Source organism: Vidua chalybeata, chromosome 6 (genome assembly GCF_026979565.1).
Source record: "Vidua chalybeata isolate OUT-0048 chromosome 6, bVidCha1 merged haplotype, whole genome shotgun sequence".
In the NCBI taxonomy this organism is placed as follows: domain Eukaryota; kingdom Metazoa; phylum Chordata; class Aves; order Passeriformes; family Viduidae; genus Vidua; species Vidua chalybeata.
In genome coordinates, this window is record NC_071535.1 from 12,514,934 (window position 1) to 12,533,546 (window position 18,613).

Below are 18,613 nucleotides of genomic sequence, written 5' to 3' on the forward strand. Positions count from 1 at the left end.
AGGCAGAGGTACAAAAGGAGCTGGCTGAGTTTAGCCAGGAACTATTACAGAGAGATTCAAATGGATTCACAGTAGAGGAAAGCTGAGGAAATGAATGAGGCTTGTGATTTCACTGGTGGACCACATGCTGTTGCAGAAGCAAAGTGTAAAAATTTGGATGAGCTCTGTGATGTCAGGAAGATGATCCTTGGATATTTTAGATCTATCCTTAGATCTATCCTTAGATATTTTAGTAGATCCATATGCTACAGGAAAAGGCTAACTGCCTTGTATGTGAAAGAAGGAACTCAAGATCTGCTTATCATCAGTTGCAGTGCTAAATTAATGAAATTACAGCTTGCCTGTCAAATTCTTCTTAGTCTATATCTACATGTTGTGGTGATTGCATTTATCATTGATATTAAGATTGGAAATATTTTGGCTTTTATTAAAAGGGAAAGAAGAGGAAAGTTTCATATTTCATTGCTGCTCAGTTTGGGCAGTTGCATTTTTAAGATGACTGGTAAGCCAATTTGGCACAATAATGAATTTGATGAAAATTTGGTATGACATTTATATAGTATTGAGTAACACTTAACAGAGACCAGTTCTGACTCAACTACTTCAAAGTAGCACTGCTGTGAGATAGCAGATAGCTTTTAACATGGGCTTCTATACTGAGCTTTTTTATCTTTCTGGATCCTCTTATTTCTGCATTTGTTTTTCAATAAATTGTGTATGTAGGTTTGTCTGTTGTCTTTGATGGAAAAAGAGATGACTATTTCCCTGAATTGATAAAGTGGGCAACTGAAAATGGAGCATCCACAGAGGGTTTTGAAATAGCTAACTTTGAAGAGGAGGGATTTGGTTTGAAAGCAACAAGAGAGATAAAGGTGAGCATGTGAACATTTGACTTAGATTAGAAAATCGTGTTTGGAATGTATCTGCAGAGCTCTGAAATGCTCACCCTTTTCCCCCTTTTAACTGCATATTCTGTTCTGAAACATTACCAACTCTGTGTACTTGAGAATAACGTTATTGATAAAATAGAGTATTATTTTTGATGACTACTGATAGTACTGTGAATTTTAATCAATTTTTTTTCCCTCTACGTTGCCGATACTCTTTACCTAATCACCGGGGTACTCTGCCACACTGATGTATCCCTTTATTCCATGTTTTCTAACTATTTAGTCTCTTCTCTTCTTTTATTTCCCTTTTAAAGAACTGGAAAAGGTTTTTTGCCTGAAAAAGAGGTATTTGCAATACCTATTTAGTCTCTTCTTCATTCATGTCCATTCTTTTAAAGAATTGGTCTTTTTGTCTCAGAAAGAGGTGTTTGCAATACCTATTTTCCAGTGAAAATGAAAAAAATCCCCAAATTATGATAATTGTGAAGGATTTTTTTATCATCAGATAAGGAGTATAGGCACACACAGAGTTAGGTAACTGTTAAAAGGTAAGCATTTAAAATTGTCTTTCCATTCCCATTTTGTAGGTGGGAAACAGGTTTGAAGACCAATCAGCTGTTGTAGAAAGACTATTAGAAAATGAGCACAGTATAATCATTTAAGAGCTTCATTAGCACACAGTTAATACATTGATAAAAATCCTGAACAGTTCTTCTAGAATAAAAACAGCCAATACGAAAAAACTCTACTGTGAGAAAATATGTGATCATGTAATTATTAGCAATAAAATGTGTCTGATAGCTTTAACTTTGTATTGTACTTATTAGCAGTTCCAAAATGGAAGGGCCTTTTTTTGTATCCAAGTGCCTGTGTTTAAAGCTTTGTGTAATGCAGATTGAAACATTTGTTACCACAATATGAAACACAGGTTGTTTGTTGAATTTGCATTGGAAGAGAAGGAAGAATTTTGATTCAGAATACTTTTTATATTAAAAAAATAATGCAAACAGCTTGTAATTTAAAGTTGGAGTATATTTGAGACACTTGGCATATCATATAAATGCTAGCTGACCCTCTTGCATTTCTTTCCTTTCTGTAGGCTGAAGAATTGTTTCTGTGGGTTCCTAGAAAACTGTTGATGACAGTTGAGTCAGCTAAAAATTCAGTCTTAGGTAAGAGCTCAAGGAAGTTCTTAAGAAAGAAATTAATATTTATGGGATCTTTCAGTAGGAGACTTTCTTTTTTTTTAGCTGATCTTTTTTATTACAGGGCTTGCTTATCATGCTAGCCATCAGGTTTGGAATACTTAGAAACTTGAAGTGTCAGTGGAAAGAATTTAATTTCCCGGTTAGTTTCTGGCTGAGTGCACTGGATATCTTCCACAAGTGTTTGTGTTATTTTGAACACGTATCATGTAGCTTGTATAATACTTGGAGATAAAATGTTCTGAGATATTGAGAATATTCTTCTAGTTTTGTCATGCAATTGTACACAAGGCATTTGCTGTGTCAAAAATCTTGCAGTAGAATACAGTGTAGGCAGCTAAATATTTTAGAAACGTGAAAAGCTTCTTTTTTTCTGTTAAGTGCTTAGCTATTATTTAAAGTACATCTAAGATGATATTTTCCATGGAGAATCAATTTAGTTCCTCACCTTTCTTGGTTAATTCAGGATCTCTGTATTCTCAAGATCGAATTCTTCAAGCCATGGGCAATATAACATTGGCATTCCATCTCCTTTGTGAGCGAGCCAACCCCAACTCTTTCTGGCTGCCCTACATCCAGACTCTCCCCAGTGAATATGATACTCCTCTCTATTTTGAAGAAGATGAAGTACAGTATCTTCAATCAACTCAGGCCATACATGATGTTTTTAGCCAGTATAAAAATACAGCTCGACAGTATGCCTATTTCTACAAAGTTATTCAGGTAAGAATCTTAAATATAGTATATACATGTTGCTCTCATGATCCTTATTGTGGAAGGTGTGAAAACAGTGATGCTGAATAGTAGTACAAGTATATTGCATTTGAAAGTCTGAATCATTAAAGCAATTTCCTGCTGTTTTTTTGAACTGCTATTGAAATTTTGCAGTTCTGTAGGCTTATAGATATATAAAAATGTATTTAGTTGGTTGAGAGAAGTGATTATTCCCCTTTGTTTAAAAATGGGTGAGGCTTCATCTGGAATACTGTACAATTTTGGGCCCACCAGTGCAAAAGACACATTAACAAACTGGAAACTTGTTGACAAACTGGAATGAGACCAGAGGAGGCTATTAAGATGTAATTTACTTCAGACCCTTATCTGTATGGGAGACTAAGGGATCTGGATTTGTTTGTTCTGGGGAAAAGGAGATAAGGAATGATCCAGTCACTGCTTTTGTCTTGCTACTGTTAGCCAGTCTCTAGAAGTTTGCAGGTTGGAAACTTTTCTACATGACCTGCAGGGATCTACAACCTATGCATGCGTCTGATTCTTTGAAAAATGTGTAGTTTGCACTTAACAAAGTAAAATTATAATTGTTAATTGACAGAATAAAACCATTGCATATGTTGTATTTCCAATGAACGTGGATTAACTGTTGTTTTCTGTTCTATTTAGCGTAATTATTTTGATTGCTTTCAAACACAAAGATAAATCCATCTGGTAACAGTTAGGGTATGGAGAGTCTTGAGACGGGTGAACTTTTCATTGTGTTTGTAGTGATGTAGTTGAAGTAATGACTTTAACCAAGTTTCTAACAGAACTCTGTTATTCTGACTGATATCTAGATATAATGTTGTAAGTGAACGTTGATGTGTTGTTCTCAAGGTAGTGCTCAATGTCCAAACATTCAAAGCTTTTTGTGGCACAATCTGTATAAAAAATGTATGGCTCTATGTACTGAATCTCCCCAAATGTGTGATCTAGAGACATTTTATTTGGCCATGGGAGAGGTCAGAAGACACAAGGCAGTTCTATCCTTTAGTGTTACCAGAGCTCCAAAGCTTTTCTGACAACTGTTTTAATTCAACAGAAGTTACATTATTTTGTGTAGCTGTTTGGTGTTTCAAGAACTGAATATGTTTCAAACACAAATTCAGTTTATGGAGTATAAGGAGCAGAGGGATACATTTTGAAAACTGAAGTAATTGAAAATGATTGGTGAATGCCAAATCAGATGCACAAGGAATAAGCTAGAAACAATGGCTTTGATATTGGAAGGGAACTGAATTCTTCCTTCCAGGTGTCACAGTACAGGAAACAATAGTTCAGCCAACTCTTTTTTTCTTTCTGTGTCCTATCCTAGATTGCCAGTCCATGCTTGGTCTTCCAGCCTTCACTTAGTTTCTCGAAATATGCTGCCTGATCAAACAGAGCTTCTAAATGTTGTGCCTTAAAACATTTTTTTCACCCTAAAAAGGTGAAAGGTCTACTGTTTTTAAAAAAAAAGGTCTACTGTTTTTAACAAGTTATTAGCAGAATATTGTGGAACGTTATCCAATTCTTCTAGCAGCTATTCTTGCTCTTGCAGTTCTTTTCGGAACTGAATCATCTGAATCAACTGAACTATCAGCAGTTCTGTCATTTTCACTGACTAATCCTGCACTAGTACTGTTATGTGACTGCAACATTAATTGAAAAAAAAACTCTGAAATGCAGAATGGTCAGAAAATTAGATCAGGCTTTTTTTTTTGTTCTCCTGACAAATGCTTTTGTTGCTTGTCTTGTGTTCTTGTTATGTATCTTTTTCTATAGTTGTTGTTTCACATTGTTGAACATGAGATGAAGGTAGATCAGGTAGGATTCATTTGCTTTATTTACTTTCCTTTGCAGAATGAGAGGTAATAAGTATTAGTTAAATTTTAAGTGGGTCCTGGTTGTCTGGTGCCTTACTTCAGCACTGCCATGTAATCACAATTTCAGCTGAATGTTTCTTCACTACTATTCAGCAAATACTGCTATTCACATTAGAAAGTCAAATAAATTCAGTTGGCTCCAGGAATGCCAACTGTATGTATTGGGCAGCTATTATTAATGTTTTTGATGAAAACTTATAGAAAAGTTTAAATTTTTGATTTGTTTCTGCTCTCAAAAATAAGAGCTTGTAATTTATGAAATGGTGGAAGAAAAGACTTCATAGAGAAAAAATAGAAGTCTCTTTCTTCCCTAAAACAAAGTACCATCTTTCTTTATTCATAAAAGCTCAAATTAATTTTAGTATCAGCTTGCATGTACTCATATCATGTTTTGAACAAAATTGACCCACAAAATACTAATGCTAAGGGTAATTCATGAGCAGATGGAAAAGGGAAGAAACAGCGAAAGAGAAATTTTTCATATAAATGAAAAAAGCAAAGCAAGCCCGCTTGTCTATAAAAGGCAGTGTACTCTGCAAGCTTGATTAAATGAGTTTTTTTTAGATTTTTGTATAACATCATTTCATTCAGTACTACTACTGCTTTAGTAGAAGTGTTTAAATGAAAGCTGTCCTGTGTTACCAGGATTTTCATATTGCTTTCAGTATGCAGACTAATTTTTTCAAAATACAAATACCTTTTAAAGTATATTTTTTAAGTAGAAATACGTTTTTTGTAATACAAAAATCTTAAAACAATGTTTACTTTATTGATAGTTGTTCTACTCTGGGAAGTAATGCTAGCAGCATCTTGAAATAAAAGCTGGGGTTTTTTGCTACTTGAAGGTACTAAAAAGGGACTACTTTGTGCAGGTAAAATACTCTAATTGCAACATTTTTAGTCTACAAAATATTTCTAATGGTGGGGGTAATAAAAGGGTTAACAGGTCCTGTCTTCAAATGCTTCTTTTTCTTTCCAAATAGGATTGCTAGACTGCTTTTAAAATAATTTGGCTTCTGATAGGTGTGCAGTTTCAAACATGGTTTGAGAAGTGCTGCTCTGTTTTATTTCCTTAGCTTTTCCATAAAGGGTGACTGCTGCAGTTCTGACTCTTTCTCCAAGTGCTTAGTCTGGCTACACATGAAGAATGGGCAGATTTATGAATTTCACAGCTGTTGCAAGCTAAACTGTAGTCTGGTTTGATAAGCAGAAACAGGTGGGATGTTGAGGAGACAAAAATAAACTCTTAAGCATGTTAGCCAGGCTCTATAAACCACACTGACACCTCTCTAAACATATGTAATTTTATAACTAAAAAATAGTTAAAAGTTGTTGCAGATGTACTTCAACTGTGCATCTGGCCTCTGCATTGGTATCAAAATACAAGGAATGCTCAAAAGATAACTGTAATTGCTGCAGACTTGTCGTTGCAAGATTTTTTTTATAGTTTGTTCTGAAGAGAAATTCTGTAAGCTGCAGGGTTTTCTCTTCTCAGGGGAAGAGAAAGGAAGGTATGTCTGACTTCCTTAAAATTTATGAGCACTGCATGCCTGCAGAAGGGTGAACAAAACCCAGTTATTTATGGCTTAATGTTAAAAATGTTTTGTCCACTGAAATGTGGTATAATAGACACAAGAGGGAGCCATATAGTTTACAGACAATCACAGTGAGATTATATTCTAAAGAAAATACAGCCAAGTTTGAAGCTTTTTTAAAAGAATATGCAGTGGTCTTTGTGTTTGATTTTCAGGTGCATCTCTATGCCTGTTTGTAGTCAGCTACAGAGAAGTTTTTGTGACTCAAAACAAGATATGAAGACAAGGAATGCACTTAGAGAAGGTGGAAGTGTCCAAACTATTTACATTTTGAACGTGATGGGTTTGAACCAGTGTTGTATCTTTTCCCCAGCTGTAGTAAAGACTGTTACTACCTGCCTAAATAAAAGACAATTTTATGATAACTTTAGTTGTCTTTTAAAATTTTTGAAGTGGTAAGTCCAAAACCAGCAGACCATTAGCTAACCATAGTTTTTGCCATGGCTGTATGCCTTCAATGACACTCTGTGAATAAGTAGTATCTCTATGTAGCTGCCTCTCGTGTGCTGGAAAAAACACCAGTTTTGTGGGACTGTCCAGGATGGCAATTTGGCACTGAGTTACACAGTATTTTCAGCCTGTAGTCTTTGGACCACTGACGGACCACATTTTTTTTTCTTTTTCTGAAGAGCACCAGCAAGTTATCAGGCTGGAAAGAAAAAAACAAACAAAAAGCCTTAACCTCAGCCAATATGGTTGACAATGTATTGGCCTCTGCTATAAGGCTGCCTGAACAGGGAGAAGCAAGTGAATGAGGCCTTCTACAGATAGCTAAAAACAGCCTGATATTTGTAGGGCCTGGTCCTCAGCAGGGACTTCACTCCAGTATCTGTTAAAGGAACAGCACAGCAGGGCATAAGCAGTCCGGGAGGTTTGTGGAGAACTTCCTTGCCCAAGCATTGGAGGGACCAATGAGGAGAGGTGCTACTTGCATTCATGGACCTCATACTTACAAACAAGGAAGGGTTTGTTGGAGATGCAAAGGTTGAAGACAGCCTTGGCTGTAGTGATCATGAGGTGGTGGATTTCAGGATCCTGAGAGGAGGAAGCATAGCAAACTGCAAGTCACTATGCTGGACTTCAGGACAGCAGTATTGGCTCCTTCTGCTTGAAGAGTCCCATGGGATAAGGCTTTGGAGAGAAGAAGGATCCAAGAAAGAAAACATGGTTAGTATTGATAGATCACCTCCTCTAAGTTCAGGAACAGTTCATCCCAAAAGCACTAAGTCAGGCAAAAGTGCCAGGGGGCCTCATGAATCAGAAGGGAACTCCTGGCAAAAACTCAGACATTAAAAGGAAGCATAGGGAAGGTGAAAGTAGGGACAGGTAACCTGTAAGGAGTATGGAGACATTGTCCAATCATCCAGAGATGTGGTTAGGAAAGCTAAAGCTAATTTCATCTTGCAAGAGATATCAAAAGTGATCAAAAGGGTTTCTATAGGTACATAGGTGACCAAAGGAGGACTGGAGGAAATGTGGGCCTGCTGCTGGATGGAGTGGGGGACTGTGATGTATAACATATAAAATGGGGGTATCAAATGCCTTCCTTTACTGGTAAGACTGGCCTCAGCAGTCCCAAGTACCAGGATGCCATCTAGAGGTGCCTGGACAAGTTTGAGAAATGGGCCATTGGGAACCTCATTAAGTTCATCAGGGGAAAGTGCAAGGTGCTGCACCTGTGTTGGGGTAACCCATGCTATCAATACAGCTGTGGGTTGAAGGGATTGAGTACAGCCCTGCAGAGATGGACTTTGGAAGTGCTGGTGAAGGAGCCAGCAATGTGTGCTTGCAGCTCAGAAAACCAGTTGTACCCTGGGCTGCATCAAAAGCAGTGTGGCCAGCAGGTTGAAAGAGGGGATTCATTCCCTCTGCTCTGGTGAGACCCCACCTGGAGTACTGTACCCAGCTCTGGGGTTCCCAGCAGAGGAAGGACATGGAGAGATTCCAGAGGATGGCCACAGAAATAATCAGAGGGCTGAAGCACCTCTCCTGTGAGGAAATGCTGAGAGAGCTGGCCTTGTTCATCCTGGAGAAGAAAGAGCTCCAGAGAGGTCCTAGAGCAGCCTTTCCGTAGTTAAACAGGGGTGAGAAAGATGGGGACCAACTTCTTAGCAGGGCTTGTTGTAAGAGGACCAAGGGTAATGGTTTTAGACTAAGAGATGGTTGATTTAGACTAGACCTAAGGAAGGCATTTTTTACAAAAAAAAATGGCAAAACGCTGACACAGGTTGCTCAGAGAGGTTGTTGATGCCCTATTCCTGGAAACATTGCAGGTCAAGTTGGATGGGGCTCTGAGCAACCATGATCTAGTTGAAGATGTTCCTGTTCATCACAGTGAGGAGTTGGACTAGGTTACACTTAGAGGTCCTTTCCAAAGCAAATTCAGTGACTCTCAGTGATCTTTGAGCAATGATTTCCCATCATCTTCCCATTGATTGTGAAACTTTCCTGAGGATTGGAAGAAAGCAAATGTCACTCCTATCCTCAGGACAGAAAGATGACCCAGGGAACTACAAGCCTGTTAGCCTCACTTCAGCTTCTGGTAAGGTGCCATCCAGTGGGACTTTGACAGACTGGAGAAATGGGCTGCTAATTGATGTTTAGCAAGAAGTGCAAAGTCCTGCACTTGGAGTGAAATGATCCCTTTATTATGTTGGGGGACAAGCTGAGCATGAGTCAGCAATGTGTCCTTGCAGCAAAAAGGCCTAATGGCATCCTGGCTGCATTAGGATTGTTGGCAGCGTGTTGAGAGAGGTGATCCTTCTCTACTCAGCACTGGTGAGGCCACACCCAGAGTACTGTGTCCAGCTGGGCTCCCCAGTACAAGAGAAATCAGTTTAATTCTAGAAATCTTACTGAATGGAGAAAGCAAAGTCACCTATTTAAGTAACATTTTAGCAAGTAAACTTATTTTCTTTGACTCAGTTTTATGTTTCTTTGCAAAGTTAATGAGCAAATACTTGCTAGTACTTCCTTTCCCTTCTGTCAAGCTCCTCTGACTCAAGAAGACAGAAGCTGCCCCATGAGTCACACTCTTTTTAATATTTTTAAAAATAGAATCTATTTGGTAGAAGTTGTTAATAATTTTTAGGTATTATCTGTAATCTGATTTGCTTCCAGCATTTCACAGGAACACTGTCAAACAGTTTTCTGACTAGGGTGTATCGACATCTGGACACTGTGGAAGTGTTGTTGTAGTCCCGTTGTGAATACAAGCTTTGCAGTAATCTATCCAAAGATGTTTTGATCTGTTTGTGTGCAGTACTGGACAGAGAACTTAATTTCCTGGAGGCTGTAATCCCTTTTGATCAGATACTAAATTTCATATATTATTCATATAAAATTTGACTAATTGATTTAGCATTAATGAACTTCTAAAATCCAGTCATTAGCTGTTGGGGACTGGAATATCATTTTAGTTAGGATGTTTAACACATCAAGTTCTAGATTTCATCATAGCATCTTTAAAATCTGGTATTGTGTGTGACTTTAATATTGGGTATATTAGGTGAGATTTCACACCTCTAGCATAATTTTTACACCAATTTTTGAAGTTGTGACGATACTTTCAATATTACTTACACTGCTCTTATATTATTTTTCTGTGTTGTTTTTAATCTATCCTATTCCAATAAGCATATGATTTTCCAGGCCAGTGTGAAGTAGAACATCTGGTGTCTCTCTGTACTTGGCTTGAAGACACCTCCATTTAACTTTTGTGTGCTAAATGTTACTTGGATGTTGGATGCAGACAAGTATACTGTCTTTTAAAAACACCCTATTGAAGTAATCAGAAGGTGTTTATTATTTTCAAGTTGATGTAATAGAGAATATTTTAATGCTTCCAAAGAGTTCAACCAATATGCAGTCAAAAAGCAAATGTATTTGAAACAGAATTCAATTTTGTTTCTGTACCAGGTAGGTCTTCAGGATTCTCAGTTTTCCTCCCTACTTGATTTGTACTCATTGGCATACCAGTCAAACAGCTTGTTTTATTCGGAAATGATGTCAGCGACACTGTGAAAAATGGGTGGAAGAAAGATGGCACAGTTGTAAACCTGTAAAATCTTTCCCTTTTTTTTACTTGTCTACTATGCATGTCACCTTAAGGAGAGATTTAAGATTGCATTGAGTGGGCAGTTGCAAAGGTAAAAATAGTGTTGCTATCTAATTTGCTTTGTCTGGGTTTCAATGCCCAAGTTGTTCTTCTTGATCAATAATAAATAAATAGGCAGTTAATAATGAAATATATTTATGCTTTTCTGTGTTTTTCCTCTCTGTGAAGGCCAAAATATTGTATTAATCTGTTTAGCTGGCAGCAGATTGAAGATTGACAGTATGCTTGTACTGTACCACTTAGTGTAGCTACTGTAAGGTGGTTTAGACTTTGCAAACATGTGCCAAATTCCTGATTTTTGTGTCACTTCTGGTATATCCCACCCTCGGCCATGATGACAGTAACAGCAGATCCTGGGGCTTCGTTAGGCCATTCCTGTGGCTGCCCCTCTCCATGGCAGAAGCAGCCCCAGGCTTTGCTGGGTTGTATCTGTCCGAGTCAGGCAGATGAAGAGCTCAAGTCCTTGCGTGGGTGGGAGGTTCTGCTGCCTTCTTCCCCCGTTCCTTCCTTGCCTTCCACAGGAACACGGTGACAGCTCTGGGCTTTGAGCCAGCCGGACACAAGAGGAGGTGTTTGGCTGTTCAGGCAGCGTTTGCTCCTCAAACAGCTGTTCCCTATCTCCTCCAAGGAAAAGGTGGCAGGCCATATGGAGGCATCCTGTGGTCCAGATTCAGACGATGGGCACCAGTTGGACCGTGTTGGCCTAGATCGGAATACAGGCACATCCTGCTTGGTGTCTGCTATTTCTTAGAGTCAAAATGATTTGAAGTTGGAGGACAGACAGGATAAAAGATATCTTTCATTTTGGATATAGATGTTATCTTTCATTGTACAGACATTGTTAAGATCTCATAATCAGCAGGTTTTAATTTATTTTATATTCTGAATGGATTCTGCTATAGTGGCCTAAACGCCTGCTTTCCTCTAGAGAAGCAGAGATGTATTTCAAAGCGTATGTGCCAGTGCAAAACAAAATTTGTTTCTGCTTAGTTTAAACCACATTTGGGAGGAATAACACATTCTCTTGTTAATAGTATGGGCTTTTAAGGCATTTTTTTGAAGATGGGTTTCTCAACCACTCTCCTAGCTGAGAATGCAGATAAGCATCTCTTTTTACAGCCAATAGAGTGGAGACAGTTTTTTGTTTGCTTTTCTGTTAGTAGCTTTTTTTTTTACTGAGTTGCACTTTGTGGGACATTTGAGTCTATCACCAGGGATGTTGTCTGTGTCTTTTGTGGAAGTGAGTGCCTCAGCAGACATCAGGAGATCATCATGCACTTACAAGTATACTTTCTCATATAAAGTTTGTACTTATTGTGCAGATTTAATATTTTTCCTGATATAACAGCAGTTACAAATGTTCCATAAATTTAAAATATTATAACTGATGTTTCTTAGAGCAGAATACTCAAAGGATGTATTCTTTAAGCACTGCAAAATTATACAGGGTACTTATCTTTGTTAAAATTAGTAATTTAACTAAATTACAAAGTGGATTATCCTCTTCAGTCAGACCCACTGCTAATACTCCACACAGTAGGACATTGATATGTTGCTAAGTAAACCAAAGTTTATTTTCTTGTACTGTTGTTTGAATGTGGGTTGAAGAGGAAATGGTAGGTTTTTAGTTTTTTGGATGTGTGTGCCACTGTAGCCCCAGTACCTCTCATTCTAGGACTTACCATGGCCTGTAGGAGCTTAGTTATGAGATAATTGTGATCCAAGCTTCCACCTAAGTGGCTTCTGGTGGGATTTATTGGAAAGCTTGAGTAGTTGAATCACAGGTAACATAACTTCAGCTATACTGCATAATATTGATGCTTGTTAGCAAACTCTTTTGTTGAGAGGTGGTTGTGAATCCGAAATACGCTTTCTGTCCTGTCAAAGCAGTTCAGGGTTTCCATCACAGCATTTTATTTGTGGCTTGTGATTCACCTAATAGTGGAGTTCACTAATAGTAGAGTTGTGGGGTGAATTTGTGCATGAACATAGTTCCTGTGTGTTGCACTAAACAGAATCATAAAGTACCCAGAGTTGGAAGGGACCCATAAGGATCATCAAAGTCCAGCTCCTGAAATTAACAAGGTAACATGTTTCCTGAAATGAAAAATGCTCAAGGTAAACTTTGTATTTCCGGAAGAGCCTATAGAGGAAAAGACGTGTCATGGTGTGCACAGACCCTTGCAAGGAAGCTGGGTTTTGTAGCTATCTTACTGTACCTGTGTGAATGAAATGCTGCAGAATGAACCTGTAAATCTAAGGCCCAGCATGAACAGTAAACTCATATTTTGCAAGGAGATTTACCACAGGACATAATGGAGCTCGTGTGTCCTTCCATCATGTGAACTGCTTTGGGAAGGACTCGGGAGGCTGTCTCATTGATAAACACATCTAACCTCAGCACAGCTTCTCCCACTTCAGCCCTTAATGGGGCTGCACTTAGCTCTTAAGTGATTTTGTGAAAGGACAAAAAACGGTATAGAGAACTTGGTCACTTATTTAAATGCTGTATCTGAGTGTCTTCTGTTTTGGGAAAGATTAGTAGTATTTTAGAATTGTGTATGTATACATACACACATACAGAATAAGTAGTATTCTGGAATAGAGTAATCAAGAAGTGGATGTTAAGGAGTCCATGGCTGTCTTGCCTCTGTTTAAAAAAGGAGATGGCACAAGATTGGAGGTGGGGTACTCAGTTGCAGTGAGTTCAGAGTTGTTTCTGTGTACTTTGTCTACCAAACAGCAATATCTATGTTGCATGTGAAGTGGGTTGTCAGTCCTTCAGACCCTTGAGTTAATAGTTAATGGTTTGAGTTGTCTGTTGTGCCACTGCTGTCTCATTAACAAAGAACAATTTTGCAGGTAGAAGGTACAGAAAAAGGGACTGTGCAGTTAAATTCCATTGCACCAGAAGGAGTCATTCAATTTTGCTTCCGCTGTATGAATCCCCTAATAGTCTGGAACAGTGCTTTCTTGTGTATATTGGCAGAAAGTAAATAAAAATTGCTGACATAAAGAATTAAGCAAGAATATTATTTAGATTTAAGAAGTTTCAATCCTGTGGTACCTTTTTTCATATTAAGATTCATTCTATTAGGTTTTGCAAAGTAGAATTATCTTTTTTCTTTTAGGAAAGTCATATAACAGCACAAGTTTGGGAACTTTATACCTATCACTTCATGAATTGGCCTGCTTGAAAATTCTGTAGCATGCCTCTGTAGTTATAAACTGTTGTTACAAAGTAAAATAATCTTTGGCTTTGTCTCGTGTCCTGTACAATAAACTGGCTTCCTTCATTAGGTTAGGCAGCATATGTCCAATGGAAAAAGTGAATTCCTGTTTCCCTGTAGATCACTAGGATCCTCCATTCTGAATTCTTTATTTTACTTAGCTTTAGGGCAGTTAAAGCCTCAGCAGCTCCACAGAGAGGAGTTTCTCTTCAAGGCTGCTGCTTCAAAGGATTTCCAGAGCTAGGAAAGGGACAGTAACCAGCAAATGCTGACAGATCTTCCTGCTTCTGGCCCTGAATATGTGTGTGTTTGTGTTTTTGTACACCTACACATTGGCCTGAAACCATCAAGTAGCATCCACTAAGGCTCATAACGAAATCTCCCCATGTTAATGAGTACAGTGGAAAGAGAGAAGAATCTGCAAAGTTAAGGAGGAAAAAAATTGTTTGGTCAAAAGCAACTAACCCTTGGGGTTTATGTTCAAAGGAATGAAAGTTAACAAGGTGAAAACTTAAAGTGGTTTTGGCTTTAACTGTTTCAAGCACCCTTAGTGTTTTGAGGGCTGTGAAGGGAGTGCAGTGGTGGCCTCAGTATACCCTTAACACTAGCTACCATCATTTCCTGGGGTAGAAGTAGAGCTTTCACCACTTGAATGGGGATACAAGAGGTTTCTGAGATGATTGAAATCTGATTTAGTGATATCAGTGCAGTGATTGCCCACAGCTTTGCCTTGGACTTGTGAGTACTTGAAATAGTTGACGCAGAAGTCCAACTTTGTCTACAAACTCAGGAAGCCAACAAAAACAAGGATTTTTTAAAAACCTTTTTTTGGCTATGTATTGCAGTGGAGTAGTAGATGGGTACAATGATCAGTTTATCTCAGTTTAGAGGTGGTGTCTTTTAAAAAAAATCCTAACTTTGATCACATCTAGTGATTAAAATAATTTTTTCTTACTTGGATTATACAAGGGTTAATAGAACAAAGGAATACACTGGGCAATATGACTTCACATAAAAATACATCAGTTCTTTTCAAGGCATCTAGTAGTGTAGATATGAACACAAATTTAACACTAAGTAAACTTTAATTTTTGCTTCTACTCAGACATTGTATTGTGTGTTACAGTAATTGGACTTGTTCTTTGCATCACTTGGTAAACAAGCAAATGTTAAGCCAATTTTAATGGAAATTCCCCATCAAGATTAGGAAGTCTGATAAATGAGCTGTAGCATTTTGTGATTGAAGAGGGAAAAGGGTTACTGTCTTCAGAAGTCTGGCCACTCTGACAGGAGGTGAATGCCCCTAGGCTGGAAAGCAGAGTGAAGGTTGTGATGGCTTCTTAGCTGGAAGGGAACCCACCTATTCTACACTGCAGCCTTCATGCCATTGAAACAAACCCTCAAAGTGGGAGTCCTTTAGCATCTACTTTCTGGAACTTGAGAATTATTACCTTGTGATGTCCATCTAAAAGTTTGATGGAGAAATTAATAACGCAGAGGCCCCTATGGCACATCAGGAGTGTTCCTTGTTTGTGAGGCATTAAACATGAGATGTGAATCCCTGGATATTACTGCTTCACAAAAAGAGAAAAAAAGTGGAAGTGTTTGGAAGTATCCTTTTTTTTTTTTTTTTTTTTTTTCCTTCCCCCCCCCATCCCCCCTTCCTCTGATTGCCATACTGAGTAACTGGCTTCTAGTCTGATAGTGTTTTAGGTGACTAGAATAACAGTCTGTCTCTTTCCACAGTGGCTGCAGACAATCTGGCAGCAATCACTGTTACTTTTTAATATTTCTGGTTATTTTGAGATATCCTCCAAATGTCTCAAAGAAGGCTTGGAACACTGAAGGGGAAAAAGCATTTTTTTATTAATGTTTTTTTTTTTAGGAATAGCAGCATCAGGAGGAAAATGAAATTCAGCATGCCACTATTTGTTTTTGCAGTGGTCATCACCCTGATTGCCAGCTCTGACAATATTTTCACAGAAAGGGTAACGAAATAAATGGTATTTGTTCTTTATAATAACTCTTTCAGTAGAATGTCAGGACCTGCATCTAAATGAATATATTCACATTTTCATGTTCCCATTTTTTATTTAAAGCTTCCCCTCCCAACTTTCTGAAACTACTTCATACAGACTTGGTAAGTTAAAATTAGGGTTCATGTAGTGGATAATGTCACATTTGAAAGCTAATCTGTAGAGACCTAGCTGCATGAACCTGTAAAAGCTAGATCTGATTTTTTTTTTTTTTTACATATTAAGTGTTTGTTTAGTTTAAATACGTCTGTATCTTTTTTGAGCAGTCTGAGCAATTTGCATGCTATGCAGCAGTCATCTTCTATACTTTATTAAATATCTGTCAATTATAAATATCAAGGTTTTACATTAATGTCAAGATAGTACATCAAAAATTCATGGAATATGTGACTTTTTTCAAGGGTATTTAATACTTAATGCATTTGTGTCATTTTTCTTTCTAGATATATTGACAGGTTTTATTAAGTGTTTGTTAGGGAGATTTCATTTTTACCAAGGGACTATAAAGAGAAGCTGCATACTAAATCAAATTCTTAATCAGAATATTGTTCTTTTTTGTGTGTCTTCAGATTCTTGTAATCTATAGGGTTTTAAAGTTACATAGTAAAATAGACCAAATCAGAAATCTAACATGATCAAATATGCTGATGTATCTTAACTTTAAAAGAGCTACTGGAATATTGTACCACGGGATGTTATAAATATGGTAATTACATGTGCTGGGATTTTTATTCTGCCCTGTGTCTCTTAAGACCATATATTTTGTCCTTTATTGTAATTTACTAGTGGTTTTATGTGAATTACATCTGGATGGTGTCCACATAGGGGCAATCCCAACGTTTCACAGATTTACAAACCGGGAAGGGTGACAGAGCATTTGGCAGCATCCAGGATCTTTGCCCATGGGTTGTGGGTGTTCAGGTTGGCTGTTACAGGGGGCTGCTTGTGTGAAATGAACAATTGATCTCCCTGCAATCCCCTGATCTAATACACGTTTCTTACAGAGAGGACAATGACAACATGTTTAGATCTTGCATTCTATGGTTATTTGCTCCAGGTTTGGGCTGAGGCTGTAGGCTGGTGCTCCTGGAATGGGGTGTGTGCCAGAACTGGACACAGGGGCTGTAGCTGTCGCTTTTTGGCTGTTGAGCCCCCGCAGTGTCTGCGATGCCTTTTCATTTCCAATGCATTATGACCATAGTCATTCTTACCCTTGGAAAAACAGCATGTTCCGCTAAATGCTGCTGTTTCAGGGGCAGGAGGAAAGCAGGAGAGAACAGAGAGGACAGACAGAGGTGTTTGCGTTACCGGCATCTTTCTCCTGGGACGAACAGGTCGGACCCCGCTGGGCCGGGGCGCTTGCTCACGCTGCAGGTGCGCGGTGCAGCGCGGGCTTTGGGGGTGCTGCCGGCGCTTGTTTCGGGGCCCTCGCCCCGCGGGCGGGCGGCAGGAGCGCGGAGCGGGCGCGCCGAGCGGAGCGGAGCAGTGCGCGGCGGAGCCGGCAGGGGGCAGTGCCGGCCCGCGCGGCCAGCGGTGTGAGGGCCCGGCCCGGGGCTGGAGCGGGGCTGAGCGGCCGGGCACGGCCGTGGGCCGCGGGAGCGGCGCCCGCGGGGCTCCCGGCGCTAAATGCGGAACGCCGGCTGCAAACGTGAGGCGCACAATGAGAGCCGGCTCCTCACGCCGATCGCCACGGGCCGCAGGGAAACGCGGCCGTGCTGTAAAGGGAAACTGAGGGGCTGATACTCGCAGTGTGGGTGCTGTCTTTCCCTGCTTAATTTATCAAGCTGCTGCAAAATACATCAATAACACTAAGAGTTGAAACTAGATTGTCATAAATGAAAACTATAGGCAGGTTTTTGTTTGTAATAATTAATTCCAGCTGAAGGCTGAGTTTCTGCGTTCGTTTCTGGACTCGGGTCTGGACCGTCCGGCAGCGAAGGTGCCTCCTGAAATGTCTTGGCTTTGTCTCAGTCCTGGGTTTGTGCTGAATGTTTTTGTGAGAATAAACAACTGTACAGTATGTTGCTACAATTAAATTCGAAGGGATTTGTTACACAATGACTGTGCCATCGATGTGAGTGAAAATCATAAGAAAACGTAGAGTGCTGTAAAAAGAAAAAAAAAAAATTAAAGTGAGGGGAGGGACAGGAGCCACTGGAAATGTTAACTTCAGTCATGTTCCGGAGAAAGCCCATCGGAAGGGTTAACCGGAGGGGCTGAGGGAGAGCAGCCACCTGGGACCTCACACCCAATTGGCAGTCTTTTGTAATATATAATTTGCCTAAAATTGCGCGCTGAGCACAAGCTTTTGTTTTCTAATTGATTTACGGTTTGAGCCACTTTTACCTCATCCCCTACTGTCCTGCACACAGTGCCAGCAAGTACATTACAGTGAGAAATGATAAATTACCACGCACTTGTGATGCTAATGCATCAAGAGTAAAAAACTGCGTACTACATGGAGCTTCATGCATTAAAAGCGTCGCAAAGATAGAGCTATGCAAAAAATCATTTGTATCTTCTGAAATAACCATTTGATCATTTGCTTCAATTCGTCTCAGAGACCTAATTGAACCTGAAGATTAAAATTTATGCTGCTACGGCTTTCCATTTGTGAATTGGAACAAAGTTCTAAAGAAATGTGTGAATGTGGGTTTAAAGCTACCTGTATTTTTGAGACTTTAAATAAGTTAATTAGTCAGAAAAATAACGGGTATCAGAGCTTCTTAAAGCTTTTAGAAATTAAATGTTTGCTTGTTAATGAGAACTGTGGTATACATTCTCAATTGACACAGCTCCACTTTTAGATAGGAGCGTGTGTAGATGGGTTAATGTAGATACTGCCTAATCAGTGTTTGTCACCAAAGCTATTTAAATATTTTAATCTGCTTTTGTTTCAGAGGT

At 39.0% G+C, this 18,613-nt stretch overlaps 1 protein-coding gene across 1 annotated transcript in view; it reads left to right on the plus strand.

The window, feature by feature from the left end:
- The window catches only part of SETD3 (SET domain containing 3, actin histidine methyltransferase), a 62,319-nt gene that overhangs the window by 28,007 nt on the left and 15,699 nt on the right, over positions 1-18,613 (plus strand). Inside the window, exons 4-6 of the mRNA XM_053946163.1 lie at positions 724-872; positions 1,990-2,062; positions 2,562-2,818. Of these exons, the coding sequence (XP_053802138.1) occupies positions 724-872; positions 1,990-2,062; positions 2,562-2,818 (479 nt within the window). The remainder of the gene's footprint in view (positions 1-723; positions 873-1,989; positions 2,063-2,561; positions 2,819-18,613) is intronic.